The 27,827-nt window shown below is 41.2% G+C and overlaps 1 protein-coding gene across 3 annotated transcripts in view; it reads left to right on the top strand.

The window, feature by feature from the left end:
* Nucleotides 1–27,827, top strand: part of TICRR (TOPBP1 interacting checkpoint and replication regulator) — a 46,299-nt gene that overhangs the window by 3,539 nt on the left and 14,933 nt on the right. Inside the window, exons 2-16 of one of the 3 annotated variants that reach the window (XM_081547147.1) lie at nt 3,070–3,349; nt 4,764–4,766; nt 5,117–5,355; nt 7,988–8,222; nt 9,170–9,299; nt 11,030–11,169; nt 12,107–12,325; nt 13,750–13,916; nt 14,794–14,891; nt 15,714–15,807; nt 15,899–15,978; nt 16,144–16,380; nt 16,900–16,993; nt 20,484–20,541; nt 23,775–23,921. In XM_081547147.1, coding sequence (XP_081403273.1) covers nt 3,070–3,349; nt 4,764–4,766; nt 5,117–5,355; nt 7,988–8,222; nt 9,170–9,299; nt 11,030–11,169; nt 12,107–12,325; nt 13,750–13,916; nt 14,794–14,891; nt 15,714–15,807; nt 15,899–15,978; nt 16,144–16,380; nt 16,900–16,993; nt 20,484–20,541; nt 23,775–23,921 — 2,221 coding nt within the window. Of the gene's footprint in view, nt 1–3,069; nt 3,350–4,763; nt 4,767–5,116; nt 5,356–7,987; nt 8,223–9,169; nt 9,300–11,029; nt 11,170–12,106; nt 12,326–13,749; nt 13,917–14,793; nt 14,892–15,713; nt 15,812–15,898; nt 15,979–16,143; nt 16,381–16,899; nt 16,994–20,483; nt 20,542–23,774; nt 23,922–27,827 lie in introns of all 3 variants that reach the window. The other 2 variants (XM_081547145.1, XM_081547146.1) reach the window with 2 other exon arrangements.

The following is a 27,827-nucleotide window of genomic DNA, read 5'->3' as shown; positions in this document are numbered from 1 at the left end:
CAAGGATCAAGCCTAGGCTCCCTGCACTGGAAGTGTGGAGTCTTACCCACTGTACCACCAGGGAAGGCCCCATGTACATATATTTTAAAGCAAAGCTAATGTCCCTTCTCAGCTCCTTTTTAAAGTTTTACTTCCTAAGAAAGTTTTCATTTGCTAAGAAATTTTTTTTTTTCCTGGCTGGTCTTCTGGTTGATACAGTTTCAACACATTTTTTGTTTCCCTTTGGCAGAAAATCCTAATCAGAATCTGATACCTGAACTAGCTTACCACTCTCCCCCTTAGCCAGTGAGCACAGGTGTGGCTGCCTTGGTGGTAAGATTAAATAACAATTGATTAATCTATCGCAGTATTTTCCAAGCGACAGGCATAACCAAAGCAAAACATTTGCAGCACATTGCTTATCTTCACTATACGTGATATGTTCTGTTGTGCTCTGATTATTTCCTTTCATGTTTTTTTTTTCTTTAACTACTGATCCTAAACCATTCAGTCGATTCGTCCAAGTCCATCAGGGCCACGATCCCTATGTTAAGAGCGCTGTCAGGAGAGTCCTGGGTTCTTGGACTGGACTGTCGTTGGCTTGCTGTGAACCTGGGTGCCCTTATGCCCCTCTTTGAACTTTGATATAATGGAAAGTTTGGAGATGACCTGGAAGGCCCTTCTGGTTCTAATTTTTCACGTTCACATAGCAGTTTATGGTTTACAGTTGTTAGCTCACCTGCGGAGCAGGCAAATCAGCATGACCATTGTATTCCAGGGTAGGTGCTCCTTCATGTAACAATGTGTGTGCTAAGTTGTTTCTGACTCTTTGCGACCCCATGAACTGTAGCCTGCCAGCCTCCTCTGTCCATGGGATTCTCCATGCAAGAATACTGGAGTGGGTTGCCATTTCCCCCTCCAGGGGATCTTCCTGACCCAGGAATTGAACCTGCATCTCCTGCATTGGCAGGCAGCGGATTCTTGCCACCTGGGAAACCCCATAGTGCCTGAATATTGTACGGTATATTGTGGTTCTGAGTTAAATATTACATGGTATTGCTGTTTTACTCACCCCACGCTTGGCTTTAAGATCAGCAAAGAGAGGGACTATGTTTTGCTAATTCGTGGTGTTATTGACCTGGGTCCTTGGACTCTGTAATCAACAGAAATTGGTGAGAGGCCAGATGAGAAATTCAGTCTAGGTTTTGTTGGAACTCGTACTGCTTGAGGGAGCAAGAACAAAAAACAAGTGCCCTTAGGAGACAGGCAGGGATCTGGTTTCTTACACAGGGTGCCATGGGAGCAGATGGGTGGAGGTATACTTTAGGTGAACTGCGCACCCCACCCCCGCAGGTGGTGCTGTGTGCAGGATCATGCTCAGTACCCTGCTTTTGCTCTTAGTACCTCAGAAATGGCAGTTGATTTGTGGCCATTTTGTATTGTATTGTTCATAGTTGCCCTGGCTGCATACAGCTCCTTTTAGTCCCTCATGGTTTCTCTGAATTCATCTGCCCAGGTGCACTCATTCCAGTAAAGGGTCCCAGGTCCCAGCCTGTCTCAGTGGCATATAATGGTGGCTCAATAAAAGTTTGTTAAAAGAAGGTTGGATGAAGAGTCAGCTATGTGTGATGGAGTAAGGAATGACTTTTATTGGGACAGCGGGGTTTGAGCTAGATAATGAAGTATAATATCATCCAGTTGGTGAAAATGGAAGGGGAAGACACAGCAAACAGAACCAGTGAAAACATGGAAGCGTTATAAAATATGGCATGTTCAGGAAACAGCAAATGGTTCAGTGTGCCTGGAACATAGGGACGAGTGAGGGAAGGATAGTGTCTTTGCAAAGGTTGTTTAGAGCTGGGTTTAAAGGGCTCTATCACTGTTACCATAGGGCAGTGGGAAGCCCGTATGAGTTTTCACAGAAGTAGCATGATCGAGTCTGTAGTTTCTAGAATACTTCTTAAATCAAAGGAGGAAAGATTGGAGGCAGAGTACAGACTCTGTAGGCTGTAGTAAGAGTCCCAGACTTTAGTGAAAACACTGAAAATAGAACTGAGAAGATCTGTTTGTTCTCCACGCAGACCTGTGGATGGTAACCCTCTAAGGGAGATGCTCCTGCCTCACTCTGGTGACACTTGACTGTGGTTGTGTGGTGGAGGACATGATTGTTCTCTTTTATTAATGTGTAATGGTTTTATATCCCTTCTAACATTTTATGGTTTATCCCTAGTGATTTGCATCACTTCTATTCCTTGACAGAAGATAGAACTGAAGTGCTGTTTTCACTGAATAGGTGCTTTCTTAAAGGCCTATTATACAGCAGTTATTCCTGGGCTGTGTACTAATGAGATGTGTGTGTGTTAGTTGCTCAGTCATGTCCAATTCTTTGCGACTCCCATGGACTATAGCCTGCCAGGCTCCTCTGTCCATGAGATTCTCTAGCCAAGAATACTGGAGTGTGTTGCCATTTCCTTCTCCAGGGCATCTTCCCAACCCAGGGAGCAAACTTGGGTCTCCTGCATTGCAGGCAGATTCTTTACCATCTGAGCCACAGAAGAAGCCATGGTAATGGGATGCTGGCCATTATTTATGTTTGGTTCAACCAATACATGAATTATATAATTTGATTCTTTAATGTACGTATCTACTTTCTCCTGATTTCCCTTACTTTTATGAATGCCTTTTGTTTTTCAGTGACTCAGTCGTGTCTGACTCTTTGTGACCCCATGGACTGCAGCATGCCAGGCTTCCCTGTCCTCCACCATCTCCCAGAGCTTGCTCAAACTCACATCCATTGAGTTGGTGATGCCATCCAACCATCTCATCCTCTGTTGCCCCCTTCTCCTCCTGCCTCCAATCTTTCCCACATCAGGGTTTTTTTTCCAGTGAGTCGGCTCTTCCCATCAGATGACCAAAGTATTGGAGTTTCAGCTACAGCATCAGTCCTTCCAATGAATATTCAGGGCTGATTTCCTTTAGAAAATTGGTTTGATCTCCTTGCTGTCCAAGGGACTCTCAAGAGTCTTCTCCAGCACCATAATGAATACCTAATTTACAATAACCCAACATTCTTTGTAATTTTTATTTTAGCTGTGGGAATCCCCAGACCACCTTGGCTACTGGACAGTATGTGAACTGCTCTACCGTGTAGGAGGCACCGTCTTGCCATTTGAAAGTTTCAGCCAGGATTTTACCAAGGCTGGGGAAAGACTGCTCAGTGGTGAAAGAAAGCTGTCAAGGGAACCTCACCTCTCTTCGTGGATTTCAACTCTGCCAACTGATTCCACTTTAAACTGTTTGCTCTATAATTCTCTTGAGTATGAAGCCTCATTTCCACGGATGGAAGGAACATTATTTTTCCCTGTCGAAGGTAAGCAAATACTATTTGGGGCAGGCAGGGGTAGTGTGCGGATGGAGTGATTGGTCTGGGTGTCATTCATTTCTTCAAGGCAGGCCCATGAATTCTTTAGAATTTAGAATTTCTGGCAGCCTAGGCCCTCCGTTAATGCTTGTAATTAAAAGATTTCTAAGCCAAATCAGAGATTCCACAGGAAAGGACTGAAGTCTGGTACACTGTTCAGTTCAGTTCAGTCGCTCAGTCGTGTCCGACTCTTTGTGACCCCATGAATCGCAGCACGCCAGGCCTCCCTGTCCATCACCAACTCCCGGAGTCTCCCCAAAACCATGTCCATCGAGTCGGTGATGCCATCCAGCCAGCTCATCCTCTGTCGTCCCCTTCTCCTCCTGCCCCCAATCCTTCCCAGAATCGGGGTCTTTTCCAATGAGTCAACTCTTCACATGAGGTGGCCAAAGTATCGGAGTTTCAGCTTCAACATCAGTCCTTCCAATGAACACCCAGGACTGATCTCCCTTAGGATGGACTGGTTGGATCTCCTTGCAGTCCAAGGGACTCTCAAGAGTCTTCTCCAACACCACACTTCAAAAGCATCAATTCTGTGGCGCTCAGCTTTCTTCACCGTCCAACTCTCACATCCATACATGACCACTGGAAAAACCATAGCCTTGACTAGACGGACCTTTGTTGGCAGAGTAATGTCTCTGCTTTTCAGTATGCTATCTAGGTTGGTCATAACCTTCCTTCCAAGGAGTAAACGTCTTTTAATTTCATGGCTGCAATCACCATCAGCAGTGATTTTGGAGCCCAACAAAATAAAGTCTGACACTGTTTCCACTGTTTCCCCATCTATTTCCAATGAAGTGATAGGACCAGATGCCATGATCTTAGTTTTCTGAACGTTGAGCTTTAAGCCAACTTTTTCACTCTCCTCTTTCACTTTCATCAAGAGGCTCTTTAGTTCTTCTTTGCTTTCTGCCATAAGGATGGTGTCATCTGCATATCTGAGGTTATTAATATTTCTCCCAGAAATCTTGATTCCGTGGTACACTGTAAGCCCATGCAAAAAGGACAACTGAGTGATTTTAAAGAGTTTTCCAACTTTTTGCAGAGTTGTCAGGTGCCCAAGCGAATGGGTGGTAAGTTTTCACTGTCTCATAGATAAGATTGATAAATTGAAGACCCTAGAAAATCAATGAATGACTAAGAAGACATAACAAATTAGTCAATTGAAGTAGAAAATGATGTTTATTACCATAAAGAGCCAGCATACTGGAATCTTCATAAATTTGCTTTATCATATGATTTGCTATATACTGAATCTTAATTTCTGAATCATTATATATTCAAGCAGTATTATATAGAGATATACATAAACTATATTTTACATGATGGGCAATTTAAGGAAATTTCAAGAGTATTATTTAAGCAGGTTTGTCCTACATAGTCTTTAGAATTCAACCTCATAAGATGGAATGTGCTGTATTTTATGGATTTAAAAAGCAGATTTTGTGTGTGTGTATTGCTTGAATACTTATTTCTAAGTCATAATTATTGAGGAGTTCTGACATCAATCACATCCTTATAATTCCTGTCACATACAGCTTTTCCTTATAGAACTTACTATGATAGCCTGTTGACGATAGAGTGGGGGTTGAAGTGTGAACTAAGTGATAATACTGGTACCTCAGCTGGCAGTGTAATTTTTTTCTTCTTAACCTTGAATCTCTTTTTAGAAACTACTTCTTTTATTAGAATTTCAATATCCTTTATTCCTCACAGGCCAAGAGCTTCAGGAAACATGGATGGTCACCCTAGAGCCCTTGGCCATGCATCAGAGACATTTTCAGAAACCAGTCAGAATTTTTCTAAAAGGCACAGTGACCCAGTGGTCCCTCCCAACAAGTGGCACTTTGGGCACCGAGAGCTGGATGCTTCAAAGTCCCGATGGGGACAGATCAACTCAGAGGATGTTATTTCAGCAGCTGGTAAACATGCTGACTGCTGAAGAGTTACATCTGGTAGGTATCTTCCAGGTGGTAAGTTATTCTGGTCTAATAACACGAGTAAAGTGAAATAAGTGCATTTATAAAATGCCAGGGAGCCCCCTATGTAATACAGTCTCAATGAAACAGATGCTGGTTTTGCAATTAATATAGTCATGACAGTGCTTATTATTAAAGAAACAGCATATAGAACTGCATGTAACCTTGCATCCAATTAAACTAAATTATTGGATTCAAGGTTACATGCAGTTCTATATGCTGTAACTCAGCAGTGGCCACAGGACTGGAAAAGGTCAGTTTTCATTCCAATCCCAAAGAAAGGCAATGCCAAAGAATGCTCAAACTACTGCACAATTGCATTCATCTCATACGCTAGTAAAGTAATGCTCAAAATTCTCCAAGCCAGGCTTCAGCAAGACGTGAACCGTGAACTTCCAGATGTTCAAGCTGGTTTTAGAAAAGGCAGAGGAACCAGAGATCAAATTGCCAACATCCGCTGGATCATCGAAAAAGCAAGAGAGTTCCAGAAAAACATCTATTTCTGCTTTATCAACTATGCCAAAGCCTTTGACTGTGTGGCTCACAATAAACTGGAAAATCCTTAAAGAGATGGGAATACCAGACCATCTGACCTATCTCTTGAGAAACCTGTATGCAGGTCAGGAAGCAACAGTTAGAACTGGACATGGAACAACAGACTGGTTCCAAATAGGAAAAGGAGTATGTCAAGGCTGTATATTGTCACCCAGCTTATTTAACTTATATGCAGAGTATGTCATGAGAAACGCTGGGCTGGAAGAAACACAAGCTGGAATCAAGATTGCCGGGAAAAATATCAATAACCTCCGATATGCAGATGACATCACCCTTATGGCAGAAAGTGAAGAAGAACTAAAGAGCCTCTTGATGAAAGTGAAAGAGGAGAGTGAAAAAGTTGGCTTAAAGCTCAACGTTCAGAAAACTAAGATCATGGCATCTGGTCCTATCACTTCACGGGAAATAGATGGGGAAACAGTGGAAACAGTGTCAGACTTAATTTTGTTGGGCTCCAAAATCACTGCTGATGGTGATTGCAGCCATGAAATTAAAAGACGCTTACTCCTTGGAAGGAAGGTTATGACCAACCTAGATAGCATACTGAAAAGCAGAGACATTACTTTGCTAACAAAGGTCCGTCTAGTCAAGGCTATGGTTTTTCCAGTGGTCATGTATGGATGTGAGAGTTGGACGGTGAAGAAAGCTGAGCGCCACAGAATTGATGCTTTTGAAGTGTGGTGTTGGAGAAGACTCTTGAGAGTCCCTTGGACTGCAAGGAGATCCAATCAATCCATCCTAAAGGAGATCAGTTCTGGGTGTTCATTGGAAGGACTGATGTTGAAGCTGAAACTCCGATACTTTGGCCACCTCATGTGAAGAGTTGACTCATTGGAAAAGACCCTGATGCTGGGAAGGATTGGGGGCAGGAGGAGAAGGGGACGACAGAGGATGAGATGGTTGGATGGCATCACCGACTCGATGGACATGGTTTTGGGGAGACTCCGGGAGTTGGTGATGGACAGGGAGGCCTGGCGTGCTGCGATTCATGGGGTTGCAAAGAGTTGGACACGACTGAGCGACTGAACTGATATTCACATAGGGAAAAGGTGGTGGGCCAGATGGAATAATTACATTAGGGAAGTGAAATGATAGGTGGTTTCTCATTGTTTTTAATACATCATATTATGTATTTATTACTTTTACATAACAAATTCATATTTTAAAAAACTCTACATTATAAAATTAGATATAATAGTGTCCAGTAGTTATACAAACTTCTTAATGTCTTCTGAAGAGGAATTCATGTATACGCAGATTTGATAGAAAGGTGATGGAATTTTTTAACTCCAGCAAATTCCTTACTTTACTTCATCTTGTGCCTTTCTAAGCTCAGAAGGTTTCTATCTTCTGGATTCCATTGTGAAACATTCCAGAGAAAAACTGGGTAGTCTTTTGGACAGGTGTTGTTCTAAGAGTTGTGTGCTCCAACAGGGCACTGGGGTCAGAGAGTCAGGTGACCTGGATTAGGTCTCCGCTCAGCTGCCCGAGCGGATATGATCTGAATAAATCCCCTCAAGTGATAGAACTGATTCCTGGTTAAGAGCATGAATTTTGAATTCAAACACACTAGACTTCTGCCTCTTATTAACTGGGTGACAGGTTGCTTATTCTTCAACCTCAATTCCTCCTCTATAAAATGGGCATAAGTTTTTTTTTTTTGGCCACACTGGAGCATGTGGGATCTTAATTCCCCACCTGGGGATGGAACCCAGGCCGCCTTCAGTAGAGGCTTGGAGCCTTAACCACTAGACCACCAGGGAAGTCCCGATAATCATTTTTACTTCAGTGGTTATGAGGATTCTGTGAGTTGCAGTAAGTACATAGTAAGTGCTTAGTAAATACTCCTGGTAACTTAGATTTTTGTCTGTGAATTGAGGGATTGGGATTATAGGATCAGTAAGTTCAGCTCCAACACCAGTATCCCCCAAGCCCCTTTCAGTTTTCTCCTTTATGTTAATCATTGGATGACACTGTCATCCTTTTACTAAACCACATGCTTCTTTAGACACATGTCAACAGTATTCTCAACTAATTAGAACTTCTCATGTAGGTTGCCAGCGTGGACCCTGGCGAAGGCTGGCCCCCCATCACTGGAGTTATTTCTCCCTTCTCCATCAGTGCTACAATTCTCACCTTGTTCCACACCAGGGAGACTGAATCTCAAAGACATCTTCTCCAGACGGTTGTGGCAGAGAGCCCCCAGGATTCAGCTTCCCTTTTTTCTGAGGTTGTGGATGGTGTACTGAAACAGATCGACAGTTCTCTTGAAGTTCCTGCTACCTCAGGTAAGCTTCTGAACCAGTAACTACCCTACTCCAGGTCAGTGGTTCACCATCGTTTCTAGCATCATAACCTTTTTTTCAATATGCTCTTAGTAGAACTTAGTACCCATTATAGAACAGGTAAAAGTCAACTACAGTATTTCTGGCAGTTTTAAATCATTATTTATAGAAATCCTGAAGCACTTCTGAGGAGGCCAACGGCTCTGTGAAACCTGTTTGAAATTGAAAGTATAAGAGGAAAACTAGTTTTTAATATGTTTAATAAAGTGCGTGTAAATCTTAGGGTTCTGTCTACCTTCTACTTCATTGCATTGTTACCGATAGGGTAAAAACCTTATTTATGCCAAATAGATATAAATAGAATCAATTTAATATTTCTTCCATTCCATTCCATTCTTCTTTATCTACTCAGTAGATATTTATTGAGTGCCTGCTGTATGTCAGGCACCTAGCTCCAGGTGCTAGGAGAACATCAGAGAACAAAATAAAGGTCTCTGTTCTCATGAAGCTTACCTAGTCAGGGGAGACAAGGCAGTAAACTCAATAAGGAAATTATGTAGTGTGTTTGAAAGAGTTAACTGCTGTAGTAATAAAGCAGAGAAAAAGGAATGGGGAATCTTAAGGGATGGGAGAGTTACAGTTTTTAACAGGCCTTGTTGAAAAAGTGGTATCTGAGCAAAGGTGGTGAAGGAGGTAATAGTGGCAAAAGTCAGTGCTGAGGCTTGTGTGTCCAGTGTGTGTGAGGAACAGTGAGGAAGCTTGTGTTTGCACATTGTTCATAGACAACAAAGGCCTGTTGGAGTTGGTCATGCAGTTGAAGGAGCGTCATTAATGCTGCTGCTTTGAAATTCCTCTGGAAGAACACAGTCAGTCGAGAGGAGGAGCAAGCGCTTGGGGGTCTCTGCTTTCTTCTAATGCCTCTTCTGTTCCATCTCTGCTCGTTTCTATAGCCCTGCCTGTCCCAGAATGGGCCCAGCAGGAGCTTGGCCGCAGTGCTCCCTGGACTTCGGCTGTTGTGGAGAAGTGGTTTCCTTGCTCTAACCTCAGTGGAGCCAGTTCAAGTTTGATGGAGTCATTTTGGTAAAATTTATTTATTTCCCTGGGTTTTGATAATCGAAATCAGCTCTCAGTTGTCTGCATGTGAGTTTGTTGTTGTTTTTAACAAAGCCACATTGCCTGAGTATAGTCCAGTAATATTAAAAACTAGTTACAAATGGAGAATGATATTAAAAACTAGTTATAAATGGAGAATGTTGTTTACTGGGTACAGAGTTTCAGTTTTACAAGGTGAATTCTGGAGCTGGATGGAGTTGATGGAAGCACGTTAGGAGTATCCTTAATACCACTGATCTAGGTGGTGATTAAAAAGGATTAAGATGATAAGTTTATGTCGTGTATTTTACCAGAATTAAAAATTTAGAGGTTAATTACAAAAATAAAATACTCTCATAGATGTCAGAAAATACTTAGTATTAAATCTCAATAAAAAAGAAAAACAGCAAACTGGTGTGATGCAGCTAAATTTATATGTAAAGGAAAATTTACAGACTTAAAGCATCTTCTGAAGAACAAGTAAAAACTAGTTAGATGAGACACGAAGTCGAGAGCACACCAAAAATTAAAAAAGCAATAATGAAAATAAATAAAAGCCTAGTCAAACACTTGGGTACCTCTGGGAGAAAGAAGTGGGAAGAAATTAGGTTAGGCTTTCTCTGTGTCTGTCATGATTGATTTCATTTGAAAAATAATCTGAAGCTCTGGTAAATTAACAGGGAGAAAAAAAGCAAACCTTTTTCACTATTAAGGAAATACCAGCACACTTAGGGAGAATTAGGCTTTTTCAGACCTGCTGCTTGTATGAACTAATTCAACTAACGTCACCATAACTTTCTCCTACTGTTAAATCAGATGATATTAGATAATGAAAGATAATGAAATAGAAATTATACATTTTGAAAGTTATGCTATTTTCATTATTTCCTTAGTGACTGTAATTTAGCTCTTGGTGGTAAAGCAGTTAATACCTAATCTCCCCTGCCCTACTTCCTTCCCTGCTCATCAATCCCAAATTAGTTTACTAGAGTGTGAAAGAATTATTCAGAAGTTACTGTGATACTCACTACATGGTATTATATCATCATGGACACGGGAGCCCGGAAGTGAGTGAAATAGTTGCCATAATTGGACATGAACCCTAGGATATGAAAAATCTTATTAATGAAAGTCAATATTGGGGCTTCCCAGGTGGCTCAGTGGTAAAGAATCCACCTGCCAATGCAGGAAACATGGGTTTGATCCCTGATCGGAAAAGATCCCATATGCCATGGAGCAGCTAAAGCTAAGCCCGTGTGCCCACAACTACTGAGCCTGTGCTCTAGAGCCTGGGAACTGCAACTGCTGAGCCTGCGTGCCGCAACTACTGAAAGCCCAAGCTCCTAGAGCCTGTGCTTCACAGCAAGAGAAGCCACCACAGTGAGAAGCCTGCGTTCCACAAGTAGAAAAGAACCCACGCAACAACGAAGACCCAGCACAGCCAAAAATAAATAAATAAATAAATTGTGTGTGTGTGTGTGTGTGTGTGTGTGTGTATAATGTCAACACTGGATGCACTAATACATTAATGGTTTTGTGAACAGGTAGCTTCCATCCCTGAGTTTACTCAAATCATAAATGATAAGAGGGACATTTTCCCTTGTGGAGACCTCTTTTGAGTAGCTTTTAAAAGGATAATGAATATTGTTGTTGCTTTGTTTTTAAAGCATTTTGGAAAATCAGAATGTCACTTTCATGCTTGACATCTTGACTTACAGGTTACTACAGGCTGCCTCATCTACTAAGGAAGAGCCTTCCAAAACTGAGAGTGACTTGACACGTGGCCTCTCTGAGCTCTACCAGAGAAAGTCTCGTGAAGAATACAGTGTGTCCAATCAGGAAGACAGCAGAAAGAAACGTAAGCATGTAGATAGGCTGTTTCTTACAGTCTTTTTTGACACTGTGTGTTGTAAATATTATTTATTTGTCTGAGTCCGGTCTTAGTTGAGGCATGTGGGATCTAGTTCCCTGACCAGGGATAGAACCCGGGCCCCCTGCATTGGGAGTGCCAAGTCTTAGCCACTGGACCACCAGGCAGGTCCCAACACTGTGTTTTAAAAGATTGGTATTCCCTAAAATGAAGTTGAAATGGTAACTGAATAAAGGCCAAGTTCTTCTATTTCACATCTGAAAATAATTATATTAGTACAACGGTGATTTTAAAAGTCACCCACAATCCTACCTTCTTAAGGAGTAAACCGTTTTTGGTTTTAGTTGTAACAAATTTAAATGCAACTTTGTGTGCTGCTTATAGATACTTGCTCATCTGTTCCTTTGGTTTTTTTTTTAGTTACTGTTCTATCTCCTTGCTTAAAAAATTGGCAAATTCCTTATGTTGCTGAACATGTAGTTTTCAGGTTTTACCATTGTGGATACTATAGTGTATATCATGCATGTGATTTATCCTCCAAGTGGTTTCCTTGGCATAAATTTCCATGAACAAGTTACTGTATCAAAAAGTGAGGAAAAGGGAGCTCTGGGTGTAGACTGCTGGATTGCATTTCAAAAGAGTTTCATTGCAACTCTGTGACTATTGGGTAACACCAAAATGAGTCTGTTTGGCATTAGATGTAAAAATCATCCAATTACGTTGAGATATTTAGCTCCTAAACTTCAGTTAAAAGAGCACTTTCTACCCTATTTTGTAGCAAGAACCACCCAATTCAGATCATTCTGAAGGGATATACTTCAGCTCAGTATTCTTTCACAGAATATTTAATCTGAATTAGAGTAGTTCTTGATCCCAGAGAAGTAAAAGTTATTTTACTTTTCTTCCCGTGATGTTGTTTTGGTAGGAGGTGTCCCTCGCACTCCTGTGAGGAAAAAGATGAATACCATGTGCCGTTCCTTAAAGATGCTGAATGTTGCAAGACTGAATGTAAAGGCTCAGAAATTACATCCGGATGGCAGTCCAGACACAGCTGGGGAGAAAGGGACCCAAAAGACAGCCGGTGGGAGAACAGCAGATAGACTGGAAAACAGAGGAAGAACACTGAGAAGTTCTAAACCTAGAGGTATTCCTTAATTCCATTGGATTTGGATACCTGAATTCACGTTTACTCTTCTATACGTGTATATTTTTAAGCTGTGATCATATCCTTCACTTAATGAACATTTATTAGATATCTGCTACATGTCCACAACTGTGTTATGGGGAGTAGAGCCAATAATTTCCTCTCCTTAAGATTTATGATCCAGTTACAAAGAATAATAATGGATACATATATGTGTGTGTGTGTACATACACACATCTCTGCACAATGAACTAGTAAGATGAATATAAGAACCAAGAGTCTGCAACTGAAAATACTTGTTCATTTTAGAAGTAAAGACATACTAGGAGTTGAGAAAGGGAAGGTCATTGTGGAGAAGAACAGATTGAGAAGGCTTTTAAAAACCCAGTGGAGCCCAGGTTAGACTTTGAAGAATAAGCAGAGATTAGAAGGCAGAAAGATAAAAGAAAGAAATGTGTGCTCGATGAAGGATTAGTATAAACAAAGTCACAAAAGAGGTCTGTGGCCTGGCCATAGGACAAATGGTTAAATTTGTGAATAAAGAGAAAGGGAAAAGTTTTGTGAATAATCTAGGGTTGGACTATTGGGGGTCTTTCAAAGTTGAGCAGAAGAATTTAGTCCAGTAGCTTTTGTCTTCCTATTTGTTCTTTTTTCTTCTTTAAAAATAGATTGAATTACAGTGTATTCTCATCCTCAGGGTACGTTCTTAGCTCACATTGACAGAGCCAGTCCTGTGGGGTGATTGTGACAATAGTTTGTGAACTTTGGGCAATAATTGCATGATGTCACATCTGAGTTCTTTTGAAAATTCTGGGATAAAAGTTTTCTGCCTCTTTAAACAATTTTTTCCCCTGTGAAATACTGGATCATAGATGATGGTCAGTTTGAGTGAGATAGAACATCCTTGGTGAGCTAGTATGGTATACTGGAATGGAGATAGGAAAGCAAATTAACAGTAATGCAAGGCAATGTGGCATTAGCATAATGTCTGAACTAGATCTTTTTTACATAAATAGACTAGCATAACAGTGCCCCAACTATTCAGCGGGACAAGGATAATCTTCAATGGGTTTGGAGGTAGTAGAGTTTATTTCTTTGTTACTGGTTACCCTTAAATTTATAACATGTACACTTGATGTGCAAACCCTTAAAATTAATCACTATCTCTGCACTACTTCAGCCTCTGCATTTTTGACATTCTGGACCAGATAATCCTCTGTGAACCATAAGATGTTTAGCAGCATCCCTGGCCTTCACCCATGAAATGCCAGTGGTATCCTTAATCTCCCCACCAGTCACGGCAGCCCAGACAGAACCAGATGTTCCCTGAGCAGCAAAACCTCCCGGTTGACCACCACTGGCTTAAATAAAATACAGCACCTTCCGTTGGGTCTGGTGATCAGTTTGACTTTTTTCCCCCACAGATTTTAAAACTGAGGAAGAGCTACTATCGCACATACATGAAAATTACCAAAAGACTGTGGCCGCAGGAGACACCATGCCGTATTCATGTGCTCGGAACACCATCTTAAACATTAAAGCGTTCCTAAAGTCCAAGGGAACCAAGGAATTAGAAGAAGACAGTCTGGAGGTTGTCGTTTGTCATAACAATGTTGGTTACTTGTTGTTGGATCTGGCTCGTGTGTCTTGGAAAATGTCTCTTATGCAGTGCACATTTCAGAAATGATGAGGGAGAAGGGTGAGCCCAGTCAGTCTAGGTCTTGGAAGGTGGACATAGTCCACTGGGAAGGCGAAAATCAAGGAAAGGGGCCTATTAGGAATGATTACATGTACTTATCTTCAAATGGAAGCTTTGTCCTCATCCGAGCTGCATGTTAGCTGCATGAATTAAACCAGTAGCTCTTAACCTTTAGCATCACCTGGAACATTTCTTTAAAATGTTGATGTATTTTGCTTAGACTTCTCAGTAACTAGTTAATGAAATCTTCCTTTTATGGAAGTTCAAACCTGCAGGCTTGCTGTATCCATGCCTGCTGCAGCTGCTGCTAAATCGCTTCAGTCGTGTCTGACTCTGTGCAACCCCATAGACGGCAGCCCACCAGGCTCCGTCCGCCATCCCTGGGATTCTCCAGGCAAGAACACTGGAGTGGGTTGCCATTTCCTTCTCCAATGTGTGAAAGTGAAGTCACTCAGTTGCGTCTGACTCTTCGCGATCCCATGGACTGCAGCCTACCAGGCTCCTCTGTCCATGGATTTTCCAGGCAAGAGTACTGGAGTGGGCTGCCATTGCCTTCTCCAGTATCCATGCCTACTTGCTCTCAAATGCTTTCAACATTTTTTAAAAATGTTCTTTTAAAATATATAAAAGAAGAATAGTATATTATTTTTCACTCGAAAGAAAGAAGATGTACTTCCCTTCTTAGGGCATTAGAAAATTGTGTGAAAATTAGAAATAATGATAAGCATTAATACTAATATTCTCCTATGTAATAATTTTATATTTTCAGATGAACTGCCTGTATCAAGTAAGAAACAACTTCTTGAAAACCAGCAAAAGTCTTCGACAGAACGTAGGAAAACTGGCTAAAGAAGGCAAAGTCAGAGAGTAATTAACTACCTTTTCTTTTAAATGATTACTCCAAACACAGAGCTCTCAAGATTTGCTTGTATTGATTTTAATATTTTTTTAATTTTTTAAAATTTCTTTTTTATTATGGGTTATTATAGGATATTGAATATAGTTCCCTGTGCTACGCACTAGGACATAATGGTTTATCTATTTTACACCTAATAGTTTGTATCTGCTAATCCCAAACTCTCAAATTATCCCTTCCCCACCTCCTTTCTCCTTTGGTAACCATAGGTTTTCTATATTTGTGAGTCTTTTTCACAGGTAAGTTCATTTTGTGTCCTATTTCAGTTTCTACATATATGAGTGATCATGGGATGTTTTTCTCTTTCTGACTTCACTTAGTGTGATAATCTCTCAGTCCATTCACATTGCTGCAAATAGCATTTTTTCTCTTTTTTTAATGGCTAAAAAATATCAGTTTAAAATAGATTGCCTATTGCTTGAAGAGGCTTTTGTGGCTGATTCTTTGTAGTATTCTCATGTGCAGTCTTGGAGGAGGGCATGGCAGCCCACTCCAGTGTTCCTGCCTGGAGGATCCCAGGGCCCGGGGAGCCTGGCGGGCCACAGTCCGTGGGGCCGCAGAGAGTCGGGCACGACTGAGCGACTGAACCACCACCACCGCCGTGCGCGGCCTGCATCACCTGTTTACCTAAGAACCCTGTCGCTGTTTAGAAAGCCGCGGCGTTTCTTTTTTTGGTTGTTTCTTCTATAAATAGATCTCGACATAAGGCAGGAGTTTTCATTTTACTTGGGTGACACTCGAAGTAGACATGACCAAGTGTTTTGTTTCTCAAGGTGCCAACTTCAGGTGTTTCTTCGTTTGGAGCTGTGTCTGCAGTGCCCTTCGGTACACGAGCGTGCAGAGGAAATGGAGCAAGTAGTGGACGAGGCAAGTATGCTTACTGCCACTGGGACGTGCTGTATACGGATGGTTTCAGCTTCCCTGCAGAGGCCATGTGGTAACTTTCCAAAATCTTCAGGTGACAGATTTGCTGCGCATGGTGTGTTTAACTGAAGATTCAGCATACCTAGCAAAGTTTCTGGAAGAAATCTTGGAATTGTAAGTTTGATGACTAATTTAAATTTTACATTACTTTACCAAGTATCCGGGTATTGTCTCAGAGCTATAGGATTGTAAGGACTGTTTCTCATTCTAGGTGAGGGAGGGAGTAGAGATGGTGGAATGGTGACTGACTGTTTCACATTTATCCAACCTCTTCCACAGGTATATTGACTCAATCCCAAAGATACTGGCAAGTCTTTACGACAGCCTAGGATTTGTGATTCCTCAGAAGCTGGCTGGTGTCCTTCCTGCAGATTTTTTCAGTGATGATTCCATGACCCAGGAGAGCAAATCACCCCTTTCTGTGCCTCTTACGTCAAACACTCATAGATCAGTGTCTGGCAGCACTGAATCTGACCAACTGGAGGAGCTTCGTACCAGATCAGCTAAGAAGAGAAGGTAGGAGTGCAAGGATTTAAAGGAATTTTCTTGCACTGTTACCGTCTTGGCATAGGGCACGTTTAAGCCCATAGTCCAGTTGTCTTTGTCTGTAATTTATTAAATTAATAGTTGCCTTTGTGTCTGAGTCACAGAAGCCAATTATTAAGAGTTCTTAACAAGGAGCATCTGATGCTCTTTATATTATCTTGGGAACATACAGTGTAATATGTATTGTGTAGCCGTAGTCTTCTCTTGACTGTCCATATGAGGTCGTCAAGAACTAGGAGCCTTCCGTGAGATAAGCTTAGGGTTTTAGCTTTTTATTTTCCTTGATGCTATTCACTGTTCTTAACTACTTAAATTTGTAGTTGTTACTTTTAGAAATTCTGGGGTTGACTTGTTTTGCTGTAAGTTCAGGCCAACCTTAAGATAATTGACTTGTTTAAGTGTTTTATTTTAAACTCTAGTTCCGTTCTAATCTAACTATTTGTCACCTGTATTGAGTGTTTATTGACTGTTTCTTTCTATTTTTAAAAGGAAAAATGCAATCAGACATAAAAGCATCGCAGAGGTTTCACAAAATCGGCGACAAATTGAAATTCCCAAAGTTGCTAAGAGAGCTACCAAAAATGTAAGTCATTTGCAGGAGATAGAAAGTGGTGCTATGCCAGAGTTGTTACTTGAACAACTTGCCCAACTTGCCCAACTTCAGTTGGGCATGAATTGATACAATGAATAAGAGTGAAAGGCAATATCTTCACTTTTAAGAAATGAATGTTAGTGGATACAGAACTAAAATTAGGTATTTTTATAAATGTGTGGTCCACAACCGTGGTCAAAGGAGTAAAGACGTATAAATTTGTTAAAGATTAATCATTTTTCCCAAAAGTGTGACAGAGGTAGTATTAAGGGGGGAAAAACACTAGTAAAAGTTAGGGATAAGTTAATTAAAAGTCTTTAAAGTACTTAAGAAAACTCATGAAATAATAACTAACATAAGCAATGAGGCCATTGAAAAAGTAATGTGCAATCATATTAGGACTTTGTGTACCAGAAAGTACTTTTCAGTGAATATGTGTTACTTCAATAACAAGTTAACAAAACAAAACTCATATGAAGCCAGGTGGTAATTATTTTTCTGTGTCAGTAGATTTAGGACTTGTTGGTTACCAAAAAAAAAAAAGAAAGAAATCCAGCTGGAGTCTATTTACTAAATAGAATTAATATCTAAGAGAAGAGAGACAAAGAATGCATTGAAACTTTTGAACTGCATGAATTATGAGAAGAATTAGAATTCTAGGAGAACTAGCTTTCAACCATTAATCATTAAATAGTGGTTTGTTTCTTGAGATTTATAGCTGCTCTTTAGAATAGGAGGTGGGGTTTCTTTTGAAGAATTAATGGTGTTCACTTTGTTGTTGTTTAGGCGCTAAAACTTCATCTCTGACCCTATTGAGATGCCATGGACCATAGCCCTCCATGCTTCTCTGTCCATGGGATTTTCCCAGGCAAGAATACTGGAGTGGGTTGCCATTTTTTTCCTCCAAGGAATCTTCCCGACCCAGGGTTAAATCTGTGTCTCCTGCATTTGGCAGGCGGGTTTTTTACCACCAAGGAAGCCTATTCACTTTCTTAGTATACCTTAATATGTATAAGTGAGTAAGATTCAAATCTTAGATTTTGTTTGGAGAGTGTGAAGTCCAAAGTGTCAGAACACCTCTGTCCGTATGATAGGTCTCCTTTCTGAAAACTTTTGTTTCAGATTGGCCTAGAAAGTGTATTTCTTTTAAGACCAGGTTTATGTGATCAGGATTTGATTTTGGCTAAGAGTATCATCTGTTAAGTTTTTGCTCTTCTTTGACTTTCGTTCTTCAGTGATTACAGTTCAGTTCAGTCCAGTCGCTCAGTTGTGTCCGACTCTTTGCAACCCCATGAATCGCAGCACGCCAGGCCTCCCTGTCCATCACCAACTCCCGGAGTCTACCCAAACTCATGTCCATCGAGTCGGTGATGCCATCCAGCCATCTCATCCTCTGTCGTCCCCTTCTCCTCCTGCCCCAATCCTTCCCAGCATCAGGGTCTTTTCCAATGAGTCAACTCTTTGCATGAGGTGGCCAAAGTATTTGAGTTTCAGCTTCAACATCAGTCCCTCCAATGAACACCCAGGACTGATCTCCTTTAGGATGGACTGGTTGGATCAGTCCAAGGGACTCTCAAGAGTCTTCTCCAGCACCACACTTCAAAAGCATCAATTCTTCAGCGCTCAGCTTTCTTTATAGTCCAACTCTCACATCCATACATGACCACTGGAAAAACCATAGCCTTGACTAAACAGACCTTTGTTGGCAAAGTAATGTCTCTGCTTTTTAATATGGTATCTAGGTTGGTCATAACTTCCTTTCCAAGGAGTAAGCGTCTTTTAATTTCATGACTGCAGTCATCATCTGCAGTGATTTTGGAGCACAAAAAAATAAAGTCTGACACTGTTTCCACTGTTTCCCCATCTATTTCCCATGAAGTGATGGGACCAGATGCCATGATCTTATTAGTTTTCTGAATGTTGAGCTTTAAGCCAACTTTTTCACTCTCCTCTCTCACTTTCATCAAGAGGCTTTTTAGTTCTTCTTCACTTTCTGCCATAAGGGTGATGTCATCTGCATATCTGCTGCTGCTAAGTTGCGTCAGTCATGTGCGACCCCATAGATGGCAGCCCACCAGGCTCCCCCATCCCTGGGATTCTCCAGGCAAGAACACTGGAGTGGGTTGCCATTTCCTTCTCCAATGTGTGAAAGTGAAGTCACTCAGTCATGTCCGACTCTTCATGACCCCATGGACTGCAGCCTACCAGGCTCCTCTGTCCATGGGATTTTCCAGGCAAGAGTAGTGGAGTGGGTTGCCATTGCCTTCTCCGTCTGGATATCTGAGGTTATTGATATTTCTCCCGGCAATCTTGATTCCAGCTTGTGCTTCTTCGAGCCCAGCGTTTCTCATAATGTACTCTGCATATAAGGTAAATAATCAGGGTGACAATATACCTCCTTGACGTACTCCTTTTCCTATTTGGAACCAGTCTGTTGTTCCATGTCCAGTTCTAACTGTTGCTTCCTGACCTACATACAGGTTTCTCAAGAGGCAGGTCAGGTGGTCTGGTATTCCCATCTCTTTCAGAATTTTCCACAGTTTATTGTGATCCACACAGTCAAAGGCTTTGGCATAGTCGATAAAGCAGAAATAGATGTTTTTCTGGAACTCTCTTGCTTTTTCGATCATCCAGTAGATGTTGGCAATTTGATCTCTGGTTCCTCTGCCTTTTCTAAAACCAGCTTGAACATCTGGAAGTTCACGGTTCACGTATTGCTGAAGCCTGGCCTAGAGAATTTACAGTGGCATACTTGAAAAAAAGCAAGAAAATCTTTAAAAACAATTCTCTCGTTTAGATGCCATTTGATCTTAGGCACTTGAATCCTCTACTGTAATAGCAAACAAATAGCAAGGATATTTTTGTCGTTTTTTGGCTACACTACACGGTATGCAGGATCTTAGTTAATTCCCTGACCAGGGATGGAGCCCAAGCCCGGTGCAGTGGAGGTGAGGAGTTGTCTTAACCACTGGACTGCCAGAGAAGTCCCCAAATAGCAGTTTTATATGGAGACGTTCCTCAGAGTATAGCCATCCTCTAATTATATGGGGTTTCCCTTACATTTTAGTTATAAAAGGTATACAGAAACATTGTTTAAAAATTGTAATTAGGGACTTCCTAGTGGTCCAGGTGTTCAGACCCCGAACTTCCACCACAGGGGTTGCAAGTTCAGCCCCTGGTCACATGGGTAAGATCCCGTCTGCTGTGTGGCCAAAATATAAAACAAATGCAGTGTTTTAAAAAATAGAAATTATGTAAAGTTAAATGTTAGTACTTCATCAGCATCCATTCTTCGGAAGTACTCTCTGATGGCAATTTGTTCTGTTTATTCCCAGACCCTGTTTTTGTCCATTTTACAACTGTTTCTGTTACAGATTCCTAAATGTGAAATTGCAAGGATCAAAGGGTTTTTTTGTGGAATTCCTATGCTTTTAAATGAGTGCCTACTGAAGTTTTCTTATTGGATTTTCTCATCTTTCAGGAGAATTCTCACCCTACCCTTCAGCAGCCTCCGCTCCCAGTGAAAGACACAGTACAAGGTATGCTTCTGTTTCCTAGTTATAGCCAATGACAAGTTTATTTTGATTACATACATTTAAGCAGCTGCATGTAGTATATATAGTATATAGTTTTGTAGCTGTATGTAGTATATATAGTTTTATAGTATATATAAGTATATGGCTTTGTAGTTGCATGTTGCAACTACATGTTGCAGTATATATAATAGACAGTTTGGTATAATTATCAGCTAATGAAACATGTCTATATACTGTGTGCTGGGAGAGTAAGATGTTCACATGGTCTCAAAATACTGCATTTTGTAAAATAACTGGCTGAAATATACATATATTTTTAAACGCCGTTCACATGAAAGCCCAAAAAGAAAAGAGGCAGCAGAACGGGTTTAGATAAAGGGGTTCAGGTGTGGCATTCATGCACCACCCGATCCCTGTGTGGATCTTAAATTTAGGGCAGAAAAGCTGTAAAGGATGTTACTGAGTGGTGAGAGAGGATGGGTTAGATAGTGTGCCCTTGTTCTTTGGAGATACTAGCTGAAGTACAGGAAACTGCAGAGTTGTGATGTCTGCAGGTCCTCCCGCAGCATTTTGGGGTGGGCAATTGTATAAAGGTAAAGGGAGCGGATGAGGGAGAAAACGAATGTCCACAGTTGATAAATTTTAGTGACGATTCTGTGTTTATTGTATTCCTTTTTAAAATTTTCTATCGATGTTAAACTTTTCCAAAACTTAGGAAAAACAGAAAGTAACAGATCAAATTTGGCTGTCAGATCATAGATTAGTTTCATAGAACAGCCTAAGGCAGGTAACAGAGGCTTTCATAATGGAGATAGAGAAACACTTTTTGGAAACTTTGTGTATTATTGATATTCTTAATGTTTATGTTGTTGATGGGTAAACAAAGAGGCTTCTCCCAGTTTGTGAATCCTGGTTTATTTGGTTTTTATTTAAACGACTTGCTCTTAGAATTTTTTTGAAGATAATTTTATTTTTATTTTTGTCTGTGCTGCATCTTTGTCGCTGTGCACAGGCTTCCTCTAGTTGTGGCAGGCAGCATCTACTGTCTAGCTGCGGTGTGCAGGCTTCTCATTGCAGTGGCTTCTCTTGTTGTGGAGCACGGGCTCTAGGGCACTTGGGCTTCAGTAGTTGCAGCTCGCAGGCTCTAGAGCACAGACTCAATAATAGTGGCACAATGTTTTGTTTGCTCTGCTGCATGTGGGATCTTCGCAGATCAGGGATCAAACCTGTGTCTCCTACATTGGCAGGTGGATTTTTCACTGCTGAGCCACCAGGGAAACCTGGTCTTAGAATTTTTTTTACCCTGAGTGAATTTTTGAGTGTAATCCACTAGGCCATCTTGCTTAAGTGTAAGACGCCATCCCACTCGCCTTGTCAAGTATTTCTTGACTCTTAAGCTTTTTTTCCTAACTTTGAGTTTAGGTGGTTGCAACTCTTATGCTCTGGAGTTAGGAAGAGGATTTCAAATATAGTAGTTCCCCTTTGTCCACCTTGATGGCTCAGACAGTAAAGAATCTGCCTGCAATGCAGGAGACCCAGGTTCGATCCCTGGGTCGGGAAGATCCCCTGGCGAAGGGAATGGGTACCCACTCCAGTATTCATGCCTGGAGAATTCCAGACAGTGAAGCCTGGTAGGCTACAGTCCATGGGGTCGCAAAGAGTCAGACACAACTGAGCGACTAACACACACACACACACACACACACACACACACACACACACACACACACACACACACAGAGTTCCCCCTTCACACACACACACACACACACACACACAGAGTTCCCCCTTCACACACACACACACACACACACACAGAGTTCCCCCTTCACACACACACACACACACACACACACACAGAGTTCCCCCTTCACACACACACACACACACACACACACACAGAGTTCCCCCTTCACACACACACACACACACACACAGAGTTCCCCCTTAACCACAGGGGATGCATTCCAATATCCACAGTGGACACCTGAAACTTCAGATAGTACCAAACCCTATATATGTTTTTTCCTATATATACATGGAGCTTTCCAGGTGGCGCTAGTGGTAAAGAACTTGCCTGCCAATGTAGGAGACATAAGAGATGTGGATTTGATCCCTGGGTCAGGAAGATCCCCTGGAGGAGGGCATGGCAACCCACTCTAGTAGTCTTGCCTGGAGAATCCCATAGACAGAGGAGCCTAGTGGGCTACAGTCCATGGGGTCATAAAGAATTGGACATAACTGAAGCAACTTAGCATGTACATACATACATGCCTAGGATAAAATTTAACTTATAAATTAGGCATGGTAGGAATTAATACCTTATAAAATAGAACAGTCATAACAAAAGTTAACATGCATTTGGTCTCTCACTCTCAAAATATCTTGTACAGGTTTAATGCCTCTTCAATCCTAACTAAATACTTTCATGCATAGTTTTTGCAGTTTGAGATGTGATAGCAAAACTAGCATGAATTTTTCCTTCACTGTTTCACAGATGATACATTCTTAATCATAAATGGTAGCAACCTCAGCATATAATTTTCTTTCTTTCCTTAAGTGGAGAAACTTTTCATTTAAAGAAAGCACTTTGCAACTTTTTGGCATATACCAATTGCCAGCATCACTACTTTGTGCTTTGGACCTCAAGAGGTATTTGGGTAAAATAAGGGTTACTTGAACACAGCACTGCTGTATTGCAATAGTTGATCTGATAACCCAGATGGCTACTAAGTGACTAACGGAATGATTTATGTTTTGAGTGGGACAGAGCAGAATGGCATGAGATTTTATCATGCTATTCAGAAAGGCACACAAGTTTAATCTTTATGAATTGTTTATTTCTAGGATTTTTCATTTGATATTTTCAGACCACAATTGGCTGTGGATAACTGAAAACTTGGAAAGTGAAACCGTGGATAGGGTGGGGCTACTGTTACCCAGCAAACTAGTAAAATACTCAAAAGAAGAAAAATGAAATCCTTTCTAATTTAAGTGATGTGGGCCTTCCATGTATTCCCAGAAGGTTGGGTTTAAATTTATAAGAGTAAATAGTTTTGATATATTATGTGAGTGTACTATTTAAGGAAATCCTATTACTAGAAGTAAATATATAAAGCAGTCAGTCTGTAAAATAGTTTCCTCAAGCAGATTCTCTGTTTTGGATATCTTTCTTTTCTCATGTGTGGCATTTATTAATGATAATGTTTGACTTTTTCTTTTTTTAATGCTTTCAGAAGTAACCAAAGTTCGAAGAAATCTCTTCAACCAGGAAATGATTTCTCCTTCAAAGAGATCTGTAAAGAGGGGATTGCCCAGAAGCCATTCAGTGTCAGCTGTGGAAGGTCTGGAGTATAAACATGACAACTTTAAGAGAACCAAAGGTACCACATTGTAGGGTAACTGAGAGAAGGGGTTCTCAACCTCAAACCAGTCACCAGACTGTTTGTTGCAAGAGCTCATTAATCTCGTGTTTTCCTCTGCTCTGTGGTTACCGTCAGTTAATTTTCCACTTGGGATCTCTCTCCCTCCAAGCTTAGATGAAGAATTAATCCTGGTATTTTTCTCATTCCTCCCTTCTGAAAGACAACAGACAAACACCTATTTTATAAAACCAGTTAAACAGAGATGAAAGATGGTGACTAGCTGTTTTCTAGTCTTTTGATGTATTTATTTTTGTTGTTGTTGCTTGTTTGTTGTAATTGAGGTAATTCATGTATCATAAAATCAACATTTAGTGGTTTTCAGTATATTCACAAAGTTGTGCACATCATGACACATTCCAGAACATTTTCATCATTCCTGAAAGAAACCCTGAACCCATTACTAACTAGTCACTCTCCATTTCTCCCAATCTTCCCAGCTGTAGGCAACCACCAGTCTACTTTATATTTTTATAGATTTCTTATGGGTATTATAAGAGGAATCATATTATATGGTCTTTGTAACTGACTTCTTTTACTTCAGCATAATGTTTTCAAGGTTCCTACATAGTGTAGTGTGTCTCAGTATTTCATTTCTTTCTATTGGCAATAATATACCATTGTATGGATAATCTCCATTTTACTTATCCGTTTATCAGTTGGTGGTCATTTAAGTTGTTTCTACCTTTGGCTATTGTGAGTGATGCTGCTGTAAACATTCATGTACAAGATTGTGTGTAGACATGTTGTTAATTCTCAGGCCTATGCCTAGAAATGAAATTTGCTGGGCCACATAATAACTCTGTTTAACTTTTGAGCAGTTACCAAACTGTTTTCCAAAGAGGCTATATTCCCAGTGACAGTGTGTGAGGGTTCTCATTTCTCCACATCCTTACCACCGCCATCCATTGTCACTTTGATTCTACTCATCCTGTGGGTGTAAAGTGGTGTGTAATTGTGATTATGAATTGCATTCCCCTGATGACTAATGTTATTAACCTTCTTTTCTTGTGCTCGCTGGCTACTTGTATAGCTTCTTTTTTTTGATCTCACTGCTGCGTGGCACATGGGATCTTAGTTTCCTGACCAGGGATCAAACCTGCGCCCAGCGCAGTGACAGCACAGCTTCATCACCAGTGGGCTACCCGGGAAGTCCCTGTGTAGCTTCTTTGGAGAAATCTTTGCCCGTTTTTAAATTGGGTTGCTTTCCAGTCCTCTAGAATGAAAAGGACATCTTTTTTGAGTGTTAGTTCTAGGAGGTCTTGAAAGTCTTCATAGAACTGTTCAACTTCAGCTTCTTCAGCATTACTGGTTGTGGCATAGATTGAGATTGCTGTGATATTGAATGGTTTGCCTTGGAAACGAACAGAGATCATTCTGTCATTTTTGAGATTGCATCCAAGTACTGCATTTTGGACTCTTGTTGACTATGATGGCTACTCCATTTCTTCTAAGGGATTCTTGCCCACAGTAGTAGATAAAATGGTCATCTGAGTTAAATTCACCCATTCTAGTCCATTTTAGTTCACTGATTCCTAAAATGTCGATGTTCACTCTTGCTGTCTCCTGTTTGACCACTTCCAATTTGTCTTGATTCATGGACCTAACATTCCAGGTTCCTATGCAATATTGCTCTTTACAGCATCAGACTTTACTTCCATCACCAGTCACATCCACAACTAGGTGTTGTTCTTGCTTTGGGTCTGTCTCTTCATTCTTCCTGGAGTTATTTCTCTACCGATCTCCAGTAGCATACTGGGCACCTACCGACCTGGGGAGTTAAAACTCAACATTCATGGCATCCGGTCTCATCACTTGATGGCAAATAGATGGGGAAACAGTGAGACTATCTTTTGGGCTCCAAAATCACTGCAGATGGTGACTGCAGCCGTGAAATTAAAAGATGCACTTGCTCCTTGGAAGAAAAGCTATGACCAACCTAGACAGCACATTAAAAAGCAGAGACATTACTTTGCCAACAAAGGTCCGTCTAGTCAAAGCTATGGTTTTTCCAGTAGTCATGTATGGGATGCGAGAGTTGGAGTATAAAGAAAGCTGAACGCTGAAGAGTTGATGCTTTTGAACTGTGGTGTTGAAGAAGACTCTTGAGAGTTCCTTGGACTGCAAGGAGATCCAACCAGTCCATTCTAAAGGAGATCAGTCCTGGGTGTTCATTGGAAGGACTGATGCTGATGCTGAAACTCCAATACTTTGGCCACCTGCTGCAAAGAACTGACTCATTGGAGAAGACCCTGATGCTGGGAAACATTGAAGGCAGGAGGCGAAGGGGACGACAGAAGATGAGATGGTTGGATGGCATCACCAACTCAATGGACATGAGTTTGAGCAAGCTCCGGGAGTTGGTGATGGATAGGGAAGCCTGGCGAGCTGCAGTCCGTGGGTTCACAAAGAGTTGGATGAGACTGAGCGACTGAACGGAACTGAAATTGGATTGTGTGTCTTCTTACTATGAGTTGTAAGAGTTCTTTATGTAATAGTCTAGATACTAATCTCTTATCAGATATGTGATTTGCAAATATTTTTACCCCAATTTGTTGGGTTTGCCTTTTGTATTCTTGATAGTGTCCTTTGATATATAAAATATTTTTAATTTTGATGCTATCCAGTTTAACTAATCTATTTTTGTTGTTGTTTGTGCTTTTGGTGGCATGTCTAAGAATCCATTAGTCAACCCAAGTTTTATGGCTTAAAATCTTAAATTAGGTCTTTGACTCATTTCCAGTTAGTTTTTGTGTATTGTGTGTGGTGATTACAGTGTAATTTTTTAGCCTGTGGTTATCCAGCTGTACCTGGAGAAGGCAATGGCACCCCACTCCAGTACTCTTGCCTGGAGAATCCCATGGATGGAGGAGCCTGGTAGGCTGCAGTCCATGGGGTCGCTAAGAGTCGGACACAACTAAGCAACTTCACTTTCACTTTTCATTTTCATGCATTGGAGAAGGAAATGGCAACCCACTCCAGTGTTCTTGCCTGGAGAATCCCAGGGACGGGGGAGCCTGGTGGGCTGCCGTCTATGGGGTCGCACAGAGTCGGACATGACTGAAGTGACTTAGCAGCAGCAGCAGCATCCAGCTGTACCAGCCTCATGCGTTGAAAAGACTGTTCTTTCCTCCTTAAGTTGTCTTAGGTGCTTTTTGAATTGCTTAGGTGTTAGGGTGTTAATTCTTTTTTTAATGTTAGGTAGAATTCATTAGTGAAGCCATCTAGTCCTTTTTTTTCGTTCTGCTCAGTTCAGTCGCTCAGTCGTGTCCGACTCTTTGCGACCCCATGAATCGCAGCACGCCAGGCCTCCCTGTCCATCACCAACACCCAGAGTCTACCCAAACCCATGTCCATCAAGTCGGTGATGCCATCCAGCCATCTCATCCTCTGTCATCCCCTTCTTCTCCTGCCCCTAATCCTTCCCAGCATTAGGGTCTTTTCCAGTGAGTCAACTCTTCGCATGAGGTGGCCAAAGTATTGGAGGTTCAGCTTCAACATCAGTGCTTCCAATGAACACCCAGGACTGATCTCCTTTAGGATGGATTGCTTGGATCTCCTTGCAGTCCAAAGAACTCTCAAGAGTCTTCTCCAACGCCACAGTTTAAAAGCATCAATTCTTCGGCGCTCAGCTTTCTTTATAGTCCAACTCTCACATCCATACATGACTACTGGAAAAACTATAGCCTTGACTAGATGGACCTTTGTTGGCAGAGTAATGTCTCTGCTTTTCAATATGCTATCTAGGTTGGTCATAACCTTCCTTCCAAGGAGTAAGCGTCTTTTAATTTCATGGCTGCAATCACCATCAGCAGTGATTTTGGAGCCCAAAAAAATAAAGTCTGACACTGTTTCCACTGTTTCCCT

The sequence above is a fragment of the Giraffa tippelskirchi genome, chromosome 12 (genome assembly GCF_054371585.1).
Source record: "Giraffa tippelskirchi isolate mGirTip1 chromosome 12, T2T-mGirTip1v1.2.pri, whole genome shotgun sequence".
Taxonomy (NCBI): Eukaryota; Metazoa; Chordata; class Mammalia; order Artiodactyla; family Giraffidae; genus Giraffa; species Giraffa tippelskirchi.
Note: the sequence above shows the minus strand (reverse complement) of the source record. Positions and strands in the feature narration are given on the sequence as shown.